Source organism: Protomyctophum bolini (assembly GCF_963924005.1).
Source record: "Protomyctophum bolini genome assembly, chromosome: 7".
NCBI lineage: Eukaryota > Metazoa > Chordata > Actinopteri > Myctophiformes > Myctophidae > Protomyctophum > Protomyctophum bolini.
In genome coordinates, this window is record NC_137868.1 from 6,991,407 (window position 1) to 7,014,091 (window position 22,685).

The 22,685-nt window shown below is 45.9% G+C and overlaps 1 protein-coding gene across 1 annotated transcript; it reads left to right on the plus strand.

Annotated features, from left to right (window-relative positions):
* The first annotated feature begins 593 nt into the window (after positions 1 to 593).
* shc1 (SHC (Src homology 2 domain containing) transforming protein 1) lies at positions 594 to 22,685 on the plus strand. The gene is given in 14 exon segments (XM_080768755.1): positions 594 to 983; positions 985 to 1,020; positions 1,023 to 1,289; positions 2,643 to 2,713; positions 4,066 to 4,129; positions 5,988 to 6,107; positions 10,142 to 10,195; positions 11,345 to 11,396; positions 13,169 to 13,295; positions 15,651 to 15,801; positions 17,310 to 17,367; positions 18,280 to 18,393; positions 19,139 to 19,383; positions 19,943 to 22,685. Coding segments are annotated over 14 exon segments (1,794 nt in total). The 5' UTR covers positions 594 to 677; the 3' UTR covers positions 20,072 to 22,685.

Sequence of the window (22,685 nt, forward strand, 5' to 3'; positions counted from 1 at the left end):
GGATTCTTTCAGGTCTGCATGTGACCAGTGTGGTGTTGACCGCTGTCTGTCTGTCTGTCTGTCTTGTGTTATTGACCTCTGTCTGTCTGTCTGTGTGATATACCATCCTTGTCGGTAGCTAATAGCTTTTTTATGAGCTGGTGTTAGGCAGGGTAGAGCCTCCAGAGGGACTGGCTGTAGAACATACACACGCACGCAATCTAGGAACCAATGCAGTCAGGGAAGAGGCTTCTACTCAAGACACATGCAAATGCACACGGAACATATCAACTCGGTGCACTGACACGCACACACACACACACACACAAACACACACACACAGACAATCACTTGCGTTGGTTGTTCACGGTTCTGCTAAATACACAAAACAACAGCCAATAGATGAACGCCATGTAACCCTCAAACACTCCGGCAAGAGAAGAAGAAGAAGAACTCTATCTCTCTCCTCCGATGTCATCATGCTCCTCTTCCTCTCCGGCGTTCCCTCGTTTCCTCTCCTCTTTCCCCTGCTCGCCCGTTCGTGTTTTTAACGACGTGTCGCCAATAGAGGACGGACGCCGGGCCGGCGGAAGCAGACGGACGGACGATCCGTTCACGTTGAGGAAAGGGTTAGCGAGACTCTGAAAGAAGAAACGACGCGAGAGTGCAGAGAGAAACTTTGAACCGACCCACCGGGCATGGCGCTCGCGCCCAAAGCCAAGTACGCGCACATCCGCAGCGAGTCCCTGAGCTCGGCCGAGGAGGACACGCCCCCCTCCCCCTCCTCCCACCCGGGCCTCCTGCCCTCCTCTCTCTCCTCCTCCTCCCTCGCCCCCATCCTGCCCCCCGCCTCGCCCGAGAACAGCAGCAGCCCCACCACACTGTGCTCCTTCTTCCCCAGGATGGGGGCTCTGCGCCTGGGCATGCCCGCCGTCCTGCTCCCAGGCCTGCGGGCCTCCTCCTGGGCCTCCTCCTCCTCCAGGCAACAACAACAACAACAGGCCACCGCCGTCGCCACCACCACCACCGCATCGCTCGCCGAACCACCGCCCTCGTTGCCGACAACGACGACTCTGGCGTCGCCGTGGCGCCCCGCTCTAACGGCTCCCTCTCGCCCTCCCCCTCCCCCCCCTTCCCTGCAGGATATGAACCGGCTGGGCGGCGGAGCGTCCCGGAGGGCGCGGGTGGAGGGCGGGCAGCTGGGAGGAGACGAGTGGACGCGGCACGGCTCCTTCGTCAACAAGCCCACCAGGGGGTGGCTGCACTCGGACACGGTGGTCAGCAGCCAGGGAGTGTCCTACAGCGTCAGGGTGAGCTATGACTACTACTAATACTACTAATATTACTACTAATACTACTAATACTACTACTATTATATAATATACTTACACATATATAATATACTAACACTCGGACACGGTGGTCAGCAGCCAGGGAGTGTCCTACAGCGTCAGGGTGAGCTACGACCACTACTAATACTACTAATATTACTACTAATACTACTACTATTATATAATATACTAACACTATATAACACACATATATAATATACTAACACTCGGACACGGTGGTCAGCAGCCAGGGGGTGTCCTACAGCGTCAGGGTGAGCTACGACCACTACTAATACTACTAATACTACTACTATTATTATTAACACATTTTGACCTGGAGACTATTCTAAAACAGTTTTTTCTGAAAAACCTCTGTTTCTATGTCAGTCGGTGCTCAAAATATGTAGTTCCAGGGGACCCTCCCAGAAGCAAAGATTTGAGTTAAAAACTGCTCGCCTCTGAAATAATCTATATTCAAAGATTTGCGCCACATTTTCACGATTTTTCAAAAATCTAAATATTGAAATAATTGCAGATCTACAAGCTGCACTGAGTCCAACTCTGCTCGTGACAAATCATGCCAATAAACACAATGTTTTGGGCAGATCAAATAATTACTCTATTGCTTGCTACTGTATGTTTGCTACTATTGCTGTCCTAGACCTAGACCACTGATATTCTGCAAAAAGAAAAGTGCAAATTAATGTTTTGAGAAACATTGATTTGATTAAATTAAATATATAAATACCAGTATTTATATATTTGAAAGTAACTTTCATTTGACAAGTGAAAAAAAATGAATAAAGAAAATCAATAAAATATACACATGAACTTTCTTTTAGGGGCGCTAGCCCCTCCTACATACAGCTTTTGTCCCCACACGTTTCAATATTTGCCAATATTTGCCATTGAAAGGAGAAATTAGGTCAAAGTGAGTTTAACATTGTTTAATGTTGTGTAATGCAATCAGATATGACTTTCCTCCTTTTCTGTGTGGACGTGTGGGCTGTCAAGGCCAGAAAGTCGTTTTTTGCCACTCAGTAGGCGTTCCTGCATAACTTCCTGGTTTGATGATGATGTCACGCGCATACCCTCTATACAGCTTTAGTCGCCACACGTCTCATATTTGCCATTGACAATGGAAGGAGAAATTAGGTCATAATGTGCCTAAGCGGCGTCTGTGCGCGTGTGACTGTTTCCTGTACATGGGCTGTGTGGATAGGAGGAAGTGACATAAGCTGTGTGACTAACTGTTTCCTGTCTGCAGTACATGGGCTGTGTGCATAGGAGGAAGTGACATAAGCTGTGTGACTAACTGTTTCCTGTCTGCAGTACATGGGCTGTGTGGAGGTGCTGCAGTCCATGAGAGCTCTGGACTTCAGTACCAGAACCCAGGTCACCAGGTGAGAGCCAACTTCACTACCGTAATATACTTAATACTACTTCAGTACCAGAACCCAGGTCACCAGGTGAGAGACAACTTCACTACCGTAATATACTTAATACTACTTCAGTACCAGAACCCAGGTCACCAGGTGAGAGCCAACTTCACTACCGTAATATACTTAATACTACTTCAGTACCAGAACCCAGGTCACCAGGTGAGAGCCAACTTCAATACCGTAATATACTTAATACTACTTCAGTACCAGAACCCAGGTCACCAGGTGAGAACCAACTTCAATACCGTAATATACTTAATACTACTTCAGTACCTGAACTCAGGTCACCAGATGAGAACCAGAGTAATATAGTAAGAGAGTGGCGACACTAGTGTTGCCTCCCATTGTAACAATGGAATGCGTAAGGGCTCGTTCCACAGTATCTCAATGGGATAGTTCCAATGTTTGGAACTATAGCCCATAGGCACCCACTTTGTGGCGAGATCAAAGTGTGTCGCTACTCTCCTACTCTCTACACTCTGGTGAGAACCAACTTCAATACCTTAATATACTTAATACATGGCATGGCATGACCATATATGGAGGTGTGATGTCACGACCATATGGAGGCGTGACACACTTCCATATATGGTCGCAGCACTCAGGTCGCCAGGTGAGAGCCAGCTTGCGCGCAGCCATTCACTTTCTTGTCTACGGGCCGACAAATCTTGCTATTTTCCGTGGTTTTGGTCAGAACGCAGATGTTCTGGCCTCATTTCGGACTTCAGACTCTATATAGCATAGTATAGCTGTCCTACTGTCTGTCTCTCAGCTGTCCTACTGTCTGTCTCTCAGCTGTCCTATACTGTCTGTCTCTCAGCTGTCCTACTGTCTGTCTCTCAGCTCTGTATACAACAATACAAGCCAACAACATTTGTTCACTGACTGATTGTTCATGTGGGGGAAGAATGGTGTGTGTGGTTGGGAACCAGGGAAGTTGGTTGTCTGCACGCGTATGCACACACACACACACACACACACACACACACACACACACACACACACAACCTCTTTCTCTCGCTCTCTCTCACCACCCACCTTCGTATGTCATTCATTCTCCTCACGCCTTTTTATTTTCTGTTCCGTTCTCATTTCACCCACGAGCCCTCCGTCTTTGTGCGGTGTGTGTGTGTGTGCGTGTGTGTGTGTGAGTGTGTGTGAGTGTGTGTTTGTGTGCGACTGTGCGTGCGTAGAGATGCTTGGCGGGGGGGGGGGGGGGGGGGGGGGGTAAACTCTATCAACCTCCGCCAGAGCTCTGCTAATCAAAATGTGTGTAAGAGAGAGCATGTCACATTTTTGTGTTGCTTTTTCAGAGAAGCCATCTCTGTGGTGTGTGAGGCTGTTCCTGGAGCAAAGGGAGCCCAGCGCAGGAGAAAGGTACACGCACGCACGCACGCGCACACACACACACACACACACACACACACTGTCCAATTTAACACGCCATTCAAGTTGACGATAAGCAATTTCCATGAACACATTTTCGAAGCGTTGCAGGCAGCATTGGAAAGTGCGAATATTTGCAAGAGATGGAAATAGACAAGATTCGAGAAGAAAATGTTCTTGAAAAGTTCCCTGGAGGCAGTGGTGAAAGTATTCCGCCCGCCCGCCACCGCAGCAGAGGTTGTGGGTTCAAATCCACCGTGGTGCATCCATCTAGGCTTTGTCGTGCATCTGCACACCAACAATGGGCCTGTGTTGTTCGAGGTGGGCTAGAGAGAGGGCGATAATTAGTCACAGCACGTACTCCTACGGGATGATGAGGAGGCGGCACCTGTCAGCGGGGAGCGTTGGGCGGGAGGAGGAGGAGGAGGAGTAGGAGGAAGGCTGTACTATACGTCCTCTCGGTGGGGGCTCCTCACTGGCAGGTGAGGCAGTAGGATACAACAGCAGTGATGATAACACAGAATACATTGGCCTAACGACTAAATTGGTGAGAAAATATAGGTAAAAAGAAAAAGCAACAAAAGAAACCACCCACAATCTTTTTGTGCTGATGGCTCTAATAATGTATACGTCTCACCTATCTGGATAATTGGCGCCACCAACTGCGCATAAGTGTAGTGGACGGAAACATGCCATGTTAAAAAATCTTCATACTCTTTTGTTTTCACTTTTAAAGGTTTCATGACATTAATTTTCATTTATTTTTATTTTAGTTTAATTACACCGACAAAACCTGAATTTGTTTCACAGTTCATGGAAACATGGCCACTGACATGCACAAATCCTTTATGTAGAGTTACACATGCTCTCTGTGTCTCTCTCTGTCTATCTGTCTCTCTGTCTCTCTCTTTCCAGACATAATTTATTTATACATGTTAAGTGGCCGTGGTCAGAGATGAGAGCTGCATATAGCCTGTCCACTCTGTGGTCAATACACGCACGCACACACGCACACACTTATACTGTATGCACACAGGTGTTCACGCACACATGCACGTACATACACACACAGACACACCAAGCGCGCGTGCACACACACACACACACTGTGGTCGGGTAATTACCAGTCATTCACTCTCTCATTCCTTTCCTCTCTCTGCATTTCTATTCATTTAACTTTTCTTTCTTTCAATGCCCCTCCCCTCTCTCTCTCTCTCTCTCTCTCTCTCTCTCTCTCTCTTATGTCTCTCTCTCTCTCTCTCCCCCCCTCTCTCTCTCTCCAAATCAACCCCTCCCTCTTTCATTGTCCTTCTCCTGTCTCTGTTCATTGATTCATTTTTGGAAGACTGTACCACACGCACGCACACAGTCAACCAGCAGGGTGGAGAGTGTGTGTGTGTGTTCGCAGCATTCCAGTAAAACTAAAACCATCCACCCAAACATCCATAAAACAGGTGGTTGTGTGGTAGAACTAGAATGTTCCTCTGTTCTGACTATGAAACACACATGCACGCGCACACACACACACAATACTGCTGTGTGTGTGTGTGTGTGTGTGTGTGTGTGGGGTGGGGGGGCACAGTAGCATTGGAACATGTAGTTTGGCCCAGACAGCCTCCCTCTCTCAGCCTTGCAGCTGTTTTGTGTGTGTGTGTGTGTGCGACAGATGCTGTGCAGTACCAACTTGAACTTCATATTACGTTCCAGCGAAGAAATGTGTTTTCATTTCGTTGAATATGATACGCACGACAATCTGATGAACCTCTCTCCTCTCCTCTCCTCTCCTCCTCCCCTCCCTGCTCTCTCCTCTCCTCCTCCCCCCGCTCTACACTCTCCTCTCTCCCCCCAGCCTTCTTCGCGCTGCCTGTCGTCCATCTTGGGGAAGAGCAACCTCCAGTTTGCAGGGATGACCATCAACCTGACGGTGTCCACCTCCAGCCTCAACCTGCTGGCTGCAGACTGCAAACAGGTGAGCAGAACTGGAGTTGTTCTCCAGAACAGCCAAACCCTCCCGGAACGTCAGGGCCAACGTTGAAGCCACCGACTGTGCCCAGGTTACATTCCTGAATGAATTCTGTGACGTATGGGAATTCATCTTCCATATTAAACTCCTGTTGCTGTTCATTGTAACTTACTGTATGTATGAGCGAGCAGACACATGCAATTAATTATGGGCACATTTCCTTATAATGGTGACTCAACCAGGCAAACCGGTACAGTTTCCCTTGAGATTCTAACTCCCTTTTCTGTGGAAGTTCTTTACGTCCGACCCAGTAACTGACAACATCGACACATCATCATCATTTACTGCATTGTTTCTCAACTTGTGGTCAATACAATAAATTAAAATACAAATCTTCACTTTCCTACATACTACATGCATGGTCAGGGACCACATGCAATACCTTCACGGACCACCAGTGGTCCATGGACCACCTGTTGAAAACCCATGCCCTATAGGGTAAGTTCCCTCACAAAAAACATGCAGTAATCCTGGTCTCTAAACCGCCTCCCCCTGGCCCTCTGTTCCTTCACGCGCTATTTTAATAACCATCGTGGGGGGTATCAAAAGCTTTTGATTACCCCCCCCCCCCTTCCCTCTCAGTAAATCCAAGCGTGGATAAACAGCCTGCCGCGTGGCAGTACTTGTGGTCGTGTTCATTGTTCATTAGCTTTTTTGGCCGCGGCTCAAGAGTCTCATCTGTGAGCTCCGCTTCTCTCCTCTCAGCCGAGCACTTCATCATGGGACACTTGGGACACCCTTAACACATTAGGCCTGACGTCGAAATTTAAATAATGTCTTCTAAATCCCGACAGTTTTCAGTTTTCTGATGTTTCTATGTCAGTGGTTCTCAAACATATTCATGTCAAGGACACAAAATATATATGACCCCCATCTGAAAATACATTGTTCCAGCCAGGGACCCTCCCAGTAGCAAAGATTTGAGTTAAAAACTCGCTCTGAGAGAACATATATTCAAAGATTTCAGGCACATTTCACGATTTCTCAAAAATAGCAGATCTACAAGCTCGTATGAGCTCATAGATCTGCTCTTTTTCAACAGCTAAAGTACAAACATAATGCTTAAAACACCAAAGGGTTCCCACCTAAAATGGGGTTAACGACAAAGAACCTTGAGACTTGAACCAGAAATGGGACGCTATAGCGCCGTTCATGTGGTTGGGCTTTTCTCATACTTGGTTTTTCGTGCCGGTGTCACGCGCTCGATAAACGTTCCAAGTTTCAAGCATTCTTTATTTGTTACATCATCAAAGTGCACAGGAATATATGCTACGCACACACCGCTCCGTTGCTTTTTAGTGGTGTGCTGACCCACGGCACAAAAAAAAAGATCAAGAAGGACACATCAAAGTGGCCGCACACGCTTTAGCCCAGTGCCAACGTTGATTAAGGCGCTCGGGTGACACAGTGGCAAACTGGCTGCCCACCACGGCGGAGGCTAGGCGCTTGAATCGCCCCCGCGGCGGTGTATCCGGTCAGAAAAACTCTCCCCTACGAACGAACGCGGCTTTGACCGGCTTTGTTGAGTGTCCACAACAGGGGTATTCATACTAGATTAGGCGAGGGGCCACAACTGTAGAACTGCGCATGCTTTTTCTCCAAATGCATTTTGTGCCCAAACACGAAGATTCATGAATATGATACATTTGTGCACAGTAATGAGCAGGATAATTATACAGTATGACACACACACACATGCTATTTTTGAAGATGTGGAGCACATTTTTGAATATATATATTCTTTTCAGAGCGAGTGTTTTTTAACTCACACACTTGCATCTGGGAGGTCCCTGGACCAACATATTTTCAGATGGGGGGTCGGCGGCCAAATTCAGATAATTCCGGGAGCCCTTGGAAATGGTTGGGCACCACTGACATAGAAACATAGGTTTTTCAATGGTGCAACCACTCCACGGAACAGCAATGTCCGTGTTCACCTATGTGCTGTGTTGGTTCACCTATGTGCCTATGTGTTGGTTAATGAGCACGAGTATATGACTATTAGTACCAGTAGGGGCACTGTTGTGCCAGAAAGAGAGAGAGGGATAGTGCTGCACTGTTGCCTGTTGGGAGAGGTGGGGGGGGGGGGGGGGGGGGGGGGGGGAGGAGTTGCACCACTCAGTTCACACGGGTGTGATTTTTCATGCAGTACATCGTGTGTACCACCACCAACTCAGCGGCATGTGTGGAGTTGAGATTTGGGAGGACTTCCGGACTTTTACTTTTACAAAGAAAAAATTGAACATTTTCCACCAGTGCCGATGGCGCGTAGCCGTGTACTGAATATAGCAGATGAAGCTCACGAGGCTGTTTTGGGTGCGCGGCGCAACGAGCAGCCAAGTATTAATCAGACACCACCACCGTGCTGCTCCTGGAGTGTGAGAGAGAGTCGCTCCCACGTTCCCTCTCTCTCTCTCTCTCTCTCTCTCTCTCTCAAACCTCCGCCAGTGAGACTCTGACTTCACTTGGCAAACAACGTACAGCAGAAACTTGGCTCTACTGTATGATGTGTCTCAGTGGAGGACCGGGGGAAGTTATGAAACCTGCCTACCTCATCGATAGGCAGGTTTGGTCATTGCAAACACAATAAACTTTTATTTTTTTGATATTTTTGGGGACTTTTTATACCTTTTTATTGATTGATTTACAGTAGGTTGACAGGAAATGAGGAGAGAGATGGGGGGTGGGGGCTATAGCGCACGTAGGCTACGCTATTGCAAATGTAACGCCTGGGATTCCAACGCGGGTCTCCCGCGTGAAAGTCCAACCACTAGACTAAAGGGATGTCCCTTTGGGCACTGGGGAGATGTTAGACTTTTGAGGCCACCAGGCAGAGCCTCTGAGCCACTCTGCTACACAAACATAGCGGACTTATCCACCAAAAAGACTGTTTTTACAATAAACGTTTTAACATTTGCGTCGGATGAAAAGGGAATTTCTTTGGGCTCTCCGTTGATGAAACCACCCTCGGTTTGGACATTCCGTTTGGTGATTTGTGTAATTTGTTGTATAAAAGGCCCCTCGCACTAACTTTGGACGCAGTTTACAGCCGAACGATGCGGACTATGAAAATTCTGCCTGTGGTGTTTTAATCGGATCGGTCCAGAGATCATGTGTACAGTTTTTTTATTTTAGATTTGCACAAAAGGGTAGGTGCAAAAGGAAGAGCAAAAAGTGTGTTTTGAAGAAAAGTCAAAATGGCAGAAAATCTATCCTGACGCAAATGGGCATTTTAACGCACTAATAAATTAATTATTAATCAATTTGTTCAAGTGAAAAACGGGCTTCGTTAAGACCTCCGTAATATTATGGTCAATGCCTGTGTGAAAAGTCGGAGAGCGATTTGTGCAGCCAGTGAGGCGCTACGACAGTGTTTCAGACATTCATTCAGACAGACATGTTTCAGACATTGAGTGAATTACAGTATGATGATGATGATGATGATGTGAGTACCTTTTCCACCACTGATAGTGATTGTTGGTAGGCAGGTTTCTGAACTGTCCACAGCAGCTCCTCCAATGAGACGCAGAGTGAGAGATGGTGCCATCAAGTGAGGACCAATTATATACAGAGATGAGGTTGAAGTGGTCTTTTAATGCATGGCTGTGCTGAATGCACTCACGCCATTAACGCAGAAATGCACACCTTTTTTTAACACACAAATGCTCACATTAGCACAAACCACACGCATAAACACACACGTATTAATGACACACACACACAGACACACACACACACACACACACACACACACACACACACACACACACACACACACACACCATTAGTGACCCGATGCTGTTATTGATTAGGTTGGTAAAGACATCTCCGAGCAGCAGAGAGGACCATGGGATTGAAATGGAGGAAAAAGCACTTTTCTCCTCTCGACCCTCACTCATTCATCTCATTCAGTCCTTCATGTTCACTCATGTCTCTCTACCCATCTCTCTCTCTGTCTCTCTCTGTCTCTCTCTCAACAGATAATAGCCAATCATCACATGCAGTCCATCTCCTTTGCGTCTGGAGGAGATCCAGTGAGTCACTCAACCTCCGCCCTCTCTCTCTCTCTCTCTCTCTCTCTCTCTGTTCCTGTCGTCCGTCCGTCCTTCTGTTAGCTATCTGTCATCTTCTCTGTCCTCTGCTGTTCTTCCATCCATCTAATAATTAATATCTCATCCTTATCTCCGTCTCTGTCGGGCAGAAACCTCTCATCTCTCCATATTCTAATTTTTCTTGAATGTCAATTTCCGTTTTTTTTTTTTTTTACGAAAAAAGAAAAAAGGAGAGACAAAAACAAGGCTGCATTTTTCATATTACAAGATACATTAATTTAAAATCCTCATGCATTATCGCTATAGGCTGAGAGAAGAGATCCCACTTTTCCCACTTTTTATAGAACTTAGTCAATTTTTGTTTCCTCAAACTATTTCATGTCAAGGACGGCAGAAATGATCTGTACTCGTACTCGGCGCTGCGCTATGAGCTTGTAGATCAGCTATTTTTCAACCGCTAAAGTATAAATCAATGGTTAATGTTGTTAAACGCGATTGTTGAACGTCCCTGCGTGATCACACTACGGCGTCGCGCAAAAGCAACACAAGTAGAAGATCCACAAGCTTGACGTTCTTGTAGATCTGCTATAGTAGCAGATCTACAAGCTTGACGTTCTTGTAGATCTGCTATAGTAGCAGATCTACAAGCTTGACGTTCTTGTAGATCTGCTCCTTTTGCTGTTTTTAAATGTTGTCATATGAGGTTTCCACCCGACTATTTAGCATTTCCTCCCTTCTTTCTTTAACTCATATGGTTTTTTCACTGCCATCCTTTCTTTCTTTCTTTCTTTCGTCCTTTCTTTCTTTCGTCCTTTCCTTCCTTCCTTCCTTCCTTCCTTCTTCCTTCCTTCACTTCCTAATACTTGTCTCTGTACGGTGTGTTGTCTGTCCAGACCTTTCTCTGTACAGTGTGTTGTCCGTCCAGACCTCTTGTAAACTAACTATCTTGCTTCTTTCCTTGTTGGTTTCTGTTCACCTCAGTTCTTGTCCTAAATAAACATGTCTTTCATCTTTGTTTACTCCAATGTTTACTCCAATTAATTTTCCCTGTCCTCCTTTATGACCCCCCCCCTCTCTCTCTCTCTCTCTCTCTCTCTCTCTCTCTCTCTCTCTCTCTCTCTGTCTCTCCAGGACACAGCAGAGTACGTAGCATATGTGGCTAAAGACCCCGTCAACCAGAGAGGTGAACACTTCTACAACACTATAATAATTACACACCTTTTAATTTCCTTATATCACCCGTAATGTATCTGAACGCTGTTGTTCAGTGTGGATATAAGTGAGCAACACTAAAAGCTATTTGCCAGCTAGCTATAATTATGTTTAGGAACAGTGTGGTTCCCAAACTCTTTTAGCGCAAGTCCTTAAAAGGCAAATTTTGACGCTGCCCGGGACCCAAACTAGTGAAAATAGCATATCTAAAAGCTCACAACGTGTCGCATTATGAGCTTGTAGCTCTGCTATGTTCACTACTTCTTGAATGTGGTTTTTTATTTAATTAATCGACATTATTCGTTTTATTTTTTCATTTATGAAAACGGTGGAATCGTTTTTAATTGTACATGAGAGACAATTGGCAAACAATCAGTGAACACAGTTTTTCAATACACCAGTTTAGTCCTTGCATGTTATAGAAAGCAGTTTCATGTGTCTTTGTATATAGGGCACGGGTTGCAAGCAAGAACAAAAACATGGTAATAAATCACATACTGTACATAAAAATAGTCATCATGAATCATACCTAAGCTAAGAACGGTGGAATATCTACATAATGAAACTATGTGCATACACTATAGAGTGCCTACATAAAATGCTATCTAACGTTGAAGCTAGCTTATATCCAAATGCAGGTTGTTTGGCTATGGACATTAGGACGTTAGGACACTGAGTGATTGAATAAAGCTACGAACGAATGGAGATTCCCACGAGCTACCGTCCGTCCGTCCGTCCGTCCGTCCGTCCGGTAAACGTCAGCATTCACAGACCATCACGACAGCGCTTGGCATGGACCGAACGAACGTGCACTGTGTCTGTCACACAGTGGAAAGCTGTTTCAGCTGTTCTGTCTTTAGACTTGGCAAATATTGATATGTAACGCGAGAGCACTTATTGGACTCCGGCGTCCTGGAGAGGAATCCGTTGCATTCTGTCGACAAACGGTGGGAAATAGTGCTTTTTACAAACTGCCTCATAGGCTATCCTAGATATATGCACAGGAGCCAATTGGGCCACTTCCTGGTAGGCTATTCTATATATGCACAGGAGCTTCCTTAGTTCACAGGTGTTACCAAAGACACTAATGAAAGCTCTGTTAATGTAGCACAGTGGCTCTCAAACTTTTTTAACCCATTTAGACCTGTACAAAAATGTCAGTTTCTATGTCAGTGGTGCTAAACCTTTTTCACGTCAAGTACCCCCAGAATTACCCCCATCTGAAAATAGGTTTTTTTTCCAGGGACCCCCCAGAAGCAAAGATTTGAGTTAAAAACGAGTTAAAAAAAGATTTGCGACACATTTTCAAGATTTTTCAAAAGATAGCAGATCTACAAGCTCGTAGCACGGCACTCAGTGCCGCTCTATGAGCTTGTAGATCTGCTATTTTTCAATAGCTAAAGTATGACGTAATTCTTAAAATACCAGAATGGGTTCATGTCAAGGATAACTCTTGAGAGAGAAAGAGAGAAAGTGAGAGAGTATGAGAGTATTTGAAGTGATCAAACTAGCGATAGAATCCAAGTTTAGAAGCATATCTTCCGTAAACAAGAATAGTCTCACAAATGCCATAAAATAGGTTTTGATGATGCCTCAAATCTTGCCTAAAATCTCAGCTTGGTGGTCTGTTGTGTGGAACAGCAGCAACAATAGGTTTAGACTACTGTACTGATCATACCTAAAACATAATTATTGAATTTTCAGTCATGAGGTCTTGTTTTTTCCCTGTTTTCCATGTGTCAGCGTGTCACATCCTGGAGTGTTCGGAGGGTTTGGCACAGGAGGTGATCAGCACCATCGGTCAGGCCTTCGAGCTCAGGTTCAAACAGTACCTGAAGAACCCTCCCAAACTGGTCACGCCCCATGACAGGTACACACACACACACACACACACACACACACGTACAAGAACAACACCGCCATGCACAAACACAACAGAACAGCATCAGTACTCAGGAAATATGACTCGACAACATTAAAGGAAAATGCGGCCTTATTTCAACATCATTTCACACTTCCATATAATTATGGGTTCTCATTTGATGGGTTTGATATTAGGCCACAGACCCCCATTTGATACAATTTTGTTTAATCTCCGGGACCCCCCCCCCCCCCCCCGGGTGCAGGTCTTTTTTCCGACAGCATATTGATCCGAAACCTCAATCCTAACCTAACCCTAACCGCAAGCACGGGAGCAGCGCATGTCGGACAATCGCTTTTTCGCATCGCAGCGAATGTCCCCCCGCTGCGGATCGGATCGTTGCCCCGTCGGCTAGAATGCTGTCGGAAAAAAGGCCGCCTCCCCCCCCCCCCCCCCCCCTCCCGATCTACACTGTTAACTTGAGTGCCTGAGTGGGTCCATTTGGTACCGTTCTGTCTACACTCTAAACACAGTCAAACAAAAGACTCGAAAGAGCCTCCAGCGAATGCCAGCCTCAGGCACGTCTGGAAAAAACCCATAAATTAAGCCTGACTCCCGCCCCGGCCCTGAGTTGATCAATCAAAGGCTTCGAGCCACGGCAGACTAAATGTATTTTTGTTTATTGGGAACCGACTGTGGTGGCTTTTTAAGATCAACCCGTCGATCGCGTTCCACCGGTTGGTTACTTACTAACTTACCCCTGGTCTACACGCTCTTTGTCTCAGAGGCAGTTTTAGTTTCCATTCCATTTAGTTTAAGTCCTATTTTAGCCATCTGAAATGTTTTGTGTCTACTATAAATCTACAGTTCATTTAGTTGACTGTGGGCTGTGATGCCATTAAAATGCCTGATATCCCTCTATATACTTAGCTGCGTGCCGCAAATAGCAAACAACAGAGTTACACCTGAGTGCAAACGAGCAAGCATGAGATGACTATATTTTGTATGGCTGTGGCAAAAATGGAATGTTTATAAAAAAGGTCCACCCCAAGCCAACATGGCTATGTGACCCCTGGCCACCAGCCAACATCGATGTGGACATTTCAGAGTTGATGTTGCAAGAAGAGCAACGGCTTCTATTTCAGCGCGTTAACTTTCCAGGAATGCTCGGTTCCTGGAATGCAGCTTTAAAGTGATCTCCCGCACAGAAAGAGTGTATCATTTAGTATAGCGTTACTAATTTGGGTATATCGAAAGACGCTTGCATGCACGCACACACACACATGCACTAAACCAGGGGTCTGCAACCTTTTTTTTAATTAAGTGCCATGTTTTTATTTTCTAGATTGTCAGTGTGCCATATCAACATTAATTAATATGCACGCACACACACATACATTAAACCAGGGGTCTGTGACCTTTTTTTAATTAAGTGCCATGTTTTTATTTTCAACATTAATTCATTTTAATGACACCACGTGAGAAATTCCAACATATTTTGCTTGTCCACAAAAAAGTTTTTCCTTCTTTTTAAATGTTTTCTTTCACATTGCTATAATGATCATTAGACTCAGGGCAATAACAGAGTTCAGTTTTAATGAATGCAGAATGCAGGATGTAATTTACACACAAATGTGAGGGACATTTATTTGACTGCATTTTTTTGAATAGTTTATTTAAAACCGAAAATACTCTCTCACACACTTGCCAGTGTGCCAGTGATCACCCTCCTTTGTGCCAATGTTGGCACTGGTGCCTAAGGGTGCCTTACCCTGCACTAAACACAAGCTCCCAAACATTTGCCTATACTCTCACGTGCACAAGTGTATGCGTATAAGTATGTCTATACGACATGCGTACACATTTATGTATGTACATGTACATGTACATGTAACTCACTGATGTGCACACACAGGCACACACACAGACACACACACACACACACACACACACACACACAGGTTCCTGGAATTTAGATGCACAGCTGTTGCAGCACGGAGTTAGTTCTGGTTTCTGGCTCTAGATTTAGTTGATCTGAAACTCCAGTTCATCTCGGTTCACTTCTGGTTTTCTCAGAATAGCCACTTCAAAGAGTGTGGCCAACGATGTATACATAATGATATACTGTATGAAATATGACATTTCTGTTTCTTGTGAGCTTGTAGATCGGCTATTTTCGGAGCAGGACACCCATGTGTAACTAAGCATAAAATGACGTGTCTTCGTTCTACTGGAACATTTTATTTTTTTAATGAAAATTGTCAATAGATTAAAGTCATAGTTTTTTAGTCATCATCGCTGAGTTTTCATGTAGTGGTCAAATGTCTCTCTCTCTCTCTCTCTCTCTCTCTCTCTCTCTCTCAGAATGGCTCCGTTTGACGGCTCAGCGTGGGAGGAAGAGGAGGACGAAGGCGCCCCGCCCGCGGAGGTTCCGTACTACAACAACTTCCCCGGGAAGCAGCCTCCTCCCGGAGGCCTCGTGGACATGAGAGGAGCCCGGCCCGGAGCCACGCTGGTCTGTACCCCCCATGAGGATGTATATCTGACCGTGTGTGTGTGTGTGTGTGTGTGTGTGTGTGTGTGTGTGTGTGTTTGTGTGTGTGTGTCGAGTCCTGGACTGGTCCAGTTTTTACAACCTTAACCCGCCCCGCCCGTCTTTCTTTTTTTGGAGCTGACTGAGCTGTTGACCCAGTCAACAGCTCCAACATGTTGACCCAGTCAACATGTTGGAGCTGTTGACCCAGTCAACAGCTCCAACTGTTGACCCAGTCAACAGCTCCAACTGTTGACCCAGTCAACAGCTCCAACATGTTGACCCAGTCAACATCTCCAACATAATGACCCAGTCAACATGTTGGAGCTGTTGACCCAGTCAACAGCTCCAACTGTTGACCCAGTCAACAGCTCCAACATGTTGACCCAGTCAACATCTCCAACATAATGACCCAGTCAACAGTTGGAGCTGTTGACCCAGTCAACAGCTCCAACATGTTGACCCAGTCAACAGCTCCAACATGTTGACCCAGTCAACAGCTCCAACATGTTGACCCAGTCAACAGTTGGAGCTGTTGACTGGGTCAACATGTTGACCCAGTCAACAGCTCCAACATGTTGACCCAGTCAACAGCTCCAACATGTTGACCCAGTCAACAGCTCCAACATGTTGACCCAGTCAACAGCTCCAACATGTTGACCCAGTCAACAGCTCCAACATGTTGACCCAGTCAACAGCTCCAACATGTTGACCCAGTCAACAGCTCCAACATGTTGACCCAGTCAACAGCTCCAACATGTTGACCCAGTCAACAGCTCCAACATAATGACAAATATTTTCATAATGAGGGTGTGAACCTTCTATAGCAGTCTAGTTGTAAATGGTAAATGGTGCATTTATATAGCGCCTTTATCCAAGGCGCTTTACATAGCATGGCAGGATCAACCAGGTAGGCAGGTATAACCAGGTATAACCAGGTATAACCAGGTATAACCAGGTATAACCAGGTATAATCAGATCAGTAGACCCACCCCGTGATCAGTGGTCGGGTTCATTCAGAAATCTGCGTGTCAAGCGAAGAACTTGACGTGGACAGTTGACGTAACTCATCCAAAAACACGTTGAAGAGAACGTCCTGTTGAACCTTCAAATTAAAATCATCGTATGAATGCACGTTCACCGGCGCGCCCTGTCGAGTTCCATAAGTGACCGTTGTTTGGGCGGAAACGATGCTAATCTTCACAATAAAATATTACCCCACCCACGTTTACTTCAGTACACGTTTACTTCAGTACTGCCCGTCTCCGACCCTGTGTACTTCTAAAAGTACTTCTAAAAGTACTTCTAAAAGTACTTCTAAAAGTACTTCTAAAAGTACCCCGGCCCGTTGCAGGACTCTGGTGTGTGTATCAGTGTATGTATAATTTACGTCTCTCTTTCTTTCTCTCTCTCTGTGTGTGTGTGTGTGTGTGTGTGTGTGTGTGTGTGTGTGTGTGTGTGTGTGTGTGCGTGTGCGTGTGCGTGCGCAGCCCTATGGACAGCCAGGACAGAATGACATTCACAAGCAGCCCCTCCCTCCAATACCAGGTCAGTTGTCTGTCTGTCTGTCAACAACAACTGTATAATACGCTCGTAATTAGCCCTTCGCTAAACCACCGCCCCAAAAAGCGATTGTCCAACGCCAATCCATATAGTTTATCAACTATATGCTATGCAGGGCAAGCTTTCGCCACCTCATGGCTGTCAGTGTTATTTTGCATGGCTGTGTTGTTGAACACATAATAGGCAGCTTAACGTCAGGAAAGTTACACGACTGACCCGCCCAATTTGATGGCAATAACACTAATGACTGTAGTCTTACTGTGCAACATGAAAACTCCTGTTGGGTGATCGTTAAAGTTGATGTTGGATACTGTTTCTCCCTTCATTTTCTCGTATTTCTAGTTTATTAAAATAATGTCATGCACTTTTGTCCAGTGCAGTGCTACGGCAGGCCTGGTTGACTAGATTTCGAAGACATTTTGATGCTCTTGCTACTGAAATGATCAATTATTTATACGGAGAATCATTCATTTAACATGCATCTCAATGGGTGAGAAGGACAGCTCGCCCGGTCTCCTCTCTGCTAACGAGGACGGGTTGGGGAGGACTTGGCGAAGGGCTAATTGATATAGTGCACACTTTTTCTCAACTCTTTTCATGCACACACACACACACACACACACATACACACACACACAAATATTTAGACTTAGTTGAAAATCACTGCACTAGGCTGTTCTGATGCCACTGATATACAACAGACCTCTAGTGACCTCTAGTGTCCTCTAATGTTACTGCTTCAATATACAACAACAGATACTCAGAAACAAAATGCAAGACATCATTGAAATACCCCTCCCTTTATCTCACCTTTCTTTCTTTCTTTCTTTCTTTCTTTCTTTCCTTCTCTTCACATTAATGTCATGAATTAAGTTGTTCTTTGTTTTTTTCCCCCAGTGGGAGCCAAGGAAGGTGCGCGGGAACTCTTTGATGACCCATCATATGTCAACGTGGACAAACCCCGCCCCTCAGCAGCCAATGGGAACACTCACAGAGATGCTTTTGACATGAGTGAGTTTAGCGTGTCTTCTCCAGTCTTGTGCGGGCATGCCAACGAGTCTGTGTGTCTTTCCCAATCACAAGCACATGTAATGGGTCGTTCCAGGACATATTTATTGCTTAATGTCTTCTCAGAATGATAGCTATGAAATACAGCCTTTATGAAAGAAATTCTTCATTATACAGTATGTACCAGTAATGCTCAAAGATCACTCACTATCTTGGACTAGTGGAAGAAGTCATTTTATGTTAAATTTAACACATTTTCTGTTTAAAACGGCATTGGACAAGTTATATTAAAAGTCACAGATTGCCTAGAATGACATTGGATGAGTTATTCGTTTACAGTATACTGCATCCAGTATCGCTAGTATTATTTTTACCGGTTCTTGGTGCCTCCGTCACCTGTTTGGTGACGTCATTGAATATTTCCCTCCGTCCAACCTGGCTTTAGTGACGATCGGAATCGAAGCTCAAATTGAGGTGATCATACAGAACATCGATGTTTTAGGAGCTCAATAAGAAATGGAAGGCTTCACTTCCGCTTTATCGCATACTCATGATAGACCTTCCGTTCTCCAGACTCTATGACGGAAGCATATTATTTGAAAATTGCGAGAGGCAACAAGACATAATACTAGACATAGGAGTGACGCCCCGGTTCACCTGTCCCCTCGTTCACCTGTCCCCTCGTTCACCTACCTGTCCCCTCGTTCACCTGTCCCCTCGTTCACCTGTCCCCTCGTTTCCTCTCCAGAGCCGTTTGACGACGCGCTGGGCGTCTCCGGTCCGGCCGTCTCGGCGGCGCCCCCTCTGGTGGAACAGCTGCAGTGCGAGCTGTGGTTCCACGGCAGCCTGAGTCGGCGGCAGGCGGAGCGGCTGCTGACGCGAGACGGGGACTTCCTGGTGCGCGAGTCCGGGACCACGCCGGGACAGTACGTCCTCACGGGGCAGCAGGGGGGACAGCCCAAACACCTGCTGCTGGTGGACCCCGAGGGAGTGGTGAGTGAGAGCACGCACACACACACACCTGCCTGTCACCACGGGCATGTACCACCATTCTAGGACTTTTACTTGCACTTAAGTTAAAGTCTGATCGGACCCTACAAAACCGCCTTGTGCCAAAGCAGGGAGGCTGGCAGAACATTCACGGGACAACACTCCCAATCTTCTGCCATAGTCTGAAAACTTCAGAAACCTCTTCAGACTCCATCTTGGCCCGTAGCACTTGCACTAGCCTCGACGACTTTACAGGCGTATGCAAATAATGCTGAAACTTATGTAATTTAGATTTTATAAGTTGGCATTTTATTAGATTTATAATTATTAGCACATAGCAGTCTATAATGTATACTCATAGCCTCACTGTACTGATAATCTACTGTTAGGCAGATTTTAGGTTCTTAGCTTGTTTATTTTTCTTGATGACTATTTCTGTGTGTTTGATGTATTTCCATACGTTGTTCTTGCTTTCTGTAAGTCGCTCTGGACTAAGAGCGTCTGCTAAATGCCTACATTGTGAATTGTAAGTAAAACACCTCTGGTATTGTCTCCTCCTCAGGTTCGTACCAAAGACCACCGCTTCGAGAGCGTGAGTCACCTGATCTCCTACCACATGGACAACAGGCTGCCCATCGTCTCGGCCGGGAGCGAGGTGTGCTTGCAGCAGCCAGTGGAACGCAGGGCCTGAACATACCACACACACATAAACACGCTATAACAATCATACATGCGTTCTGGCGGAAACCTTGTAGCAGACCTTTTACTTTTCAGGAAATGGAAAAAAAAAAAAAAAAAAATGGCCTGTGTTCCAATGTATCCAATGTAGTCACAAGCTCTTTTTGTTCAAAATGGACGGTATATAACCCACTGGCATACTTACCCACTTTCAGCGGTTAACCCATTCTGACCTGAGATCAGATTCATACGAGGTTTCCACCGGACACACACAGGTCTGATGAACCCATTCTGACCTGAGATCAGATTCTAAAAAATGTCAGTCGTTCTTCGATTTTTCAAAAATAGCAGACCTACAAGCTCGTAGCGCGCCACTCGGTGGCGCGCTATGAGCTTGTAGATCTGCTATTTTTCAATAGCTAAAGCATAACATAGTGCTAACACCAAAATGGGTGCCCGCCCAGAATGGGTTAAGGGGTGGGGTGGAGTATTGGGGTGGAGTATCCGTTCATGGAAGCTATAGGGCCAACGATGTTTTTTTATCGGGGCAGGGTGTGTGTATCGGGAGGTGTTATTATGCGAGGCTCTGTTGGAAATAATGGGTGTACATTTTACGTAGGAAATCTTCTCCCCCCCTGATATCCACCTCAAAGATGTTGAGAACGTTTTTACAAAGATGTTTCAAAAATAGCAGAAATATGCCTGGTCTACAAGCTCACAGCTTGTAGGTTGGCGATTTTGGGGCACGTGTTGCTACATTTTGCCGTGACATTCTTGTACTACAAAGTAAGGCGTTATATATACGGAAAAAAATAAAAAAATAAGATACAAGGTTTCCGCCCGACAACGATATGCAACGATAATTATGCACATAACAATCATACATGCATATATGCAAGCGTTGCACACACACACACACACACACACACACACACACACACACACTCATGTCACAGACCCATTGAAATGCAATCAATGCAACTCACACTCCAATGCAACGCTCCCAAATACACAGTGATGCAAAAACATGCAAGCACGCACGTCACACACACACTCCCTTTTATATGCTCTGTACAACACACAGCAACAACACTACACACACACACACACACACACACACGACACAGCAACGACAGCCAAAAACCTGAATCTAAAGACTCCTACCAGTTCCTCTGCCAAAATCACCCGTGCGCCGCTGTCGCCACAAAGCCCTCAGCGTTTCCTGGAAGCCAAACTTTGACCTTTGACCTCCCCGTCCCTCCCAGCCAATCGCGGCGCGCCATCCTTCGCCCCGCGGACGTGTGCTTTTTCTCCTTCTATTGACTGCAGTGGTTCTCAAACCGTTTGAACTTCAAGGACTCTCCCCAGATTGATATGCAGTCCGCCTGGACCCACCCCCTCAAGGACCCCTGTGGGGGGTCCCCTTATGGACCCACCCCCTCAAGGACCCCTGTGGGGGTCCCCTTATGGACCCATCCCTCAAGGACCCCTATGGGGGTCCCCTTATGGACCCACCCCTCAAGACCCCTGTAGGGGTCCCCTTATGGACCCACCCCCTCAAGGACCCCTGTGGGGGTCCCCACCTGGACCCCTGATTCACTTTGAGAACCACTTGTTCCACTGCGGCTTAACTGTGAAGAGGAGAGGAGCGCAAACCGAAAAAAAAAGAAAACACATGACACTTTTTCTACGAAGAAACGACACAAAAAAAGAAAAAGCGACAACATGCAAAAAAAAACAAAAAAAAAAAACACTGAAAGCTTATTCTAAAAAAACGTTAAAAAAAAGTAAAAATCGTAATCCAGAGAAAAGTATGAAAATATTGTGATGCTTGTCGTTGGGAGCTCGTTTGGACAGAGGCGGGACATAGAGGAGGAAGTGGACCCTACTTCCTGCCTGTGTGGACCTGTCCAATCAAAAGCCAGGAATGCTTTTTCTTTTTCCCCCGCTTCAGAGAGACTTCATCAGCCAATCACAACAGCTCCCCCGGGGAAAACCAATCAGCCTGGCGATTTTATTATGCATAAATGAACACGTTTGTTATGTTTGTTAAACCAATCGAATCAGGAGGCCGTCACCACGCCGCCACCCACAAGCCACTCCCCCCTTTAAACGACTCTCTTGAACTCTCGCGCCCTCGCCCTCTGCGAGGCGAGGCGAGGTCGCGTTGCTATGCCAATGGTCGCCATCAGCTCCTGTCCCATGTGTTTTTAATTCTTTTACCTTTTTTTGTTTTTTGGAATGAATTCAACTGGGCGTCCTGTTCTCTGACGGGACGCCCAGTTTAACATTGTTGGACGCTCTGGGTCCTCCCTATGAACACATACACACACACACACACACACACACACACACACACACACACACACACACACACACACACAGGTACCTACTGTATACACACATCCTCCATCATGCCAAAGAACACCCGGACTTGGTTTGCTAAAGGCGGAGGAAGCCATGAAGCTAATCAACAAAGACTCATTTGCCAACTTTACGTTGTGTGTGTGTGTGTGTGTGTTTGTGCGCGTGTGTGTGTGCGTGCATGCGCACGTGCGTGTGCTTACATAGGGGGCAGATCGTTTGTACAGAGAGAAAGCCATGTCTATATATATATATATATATAT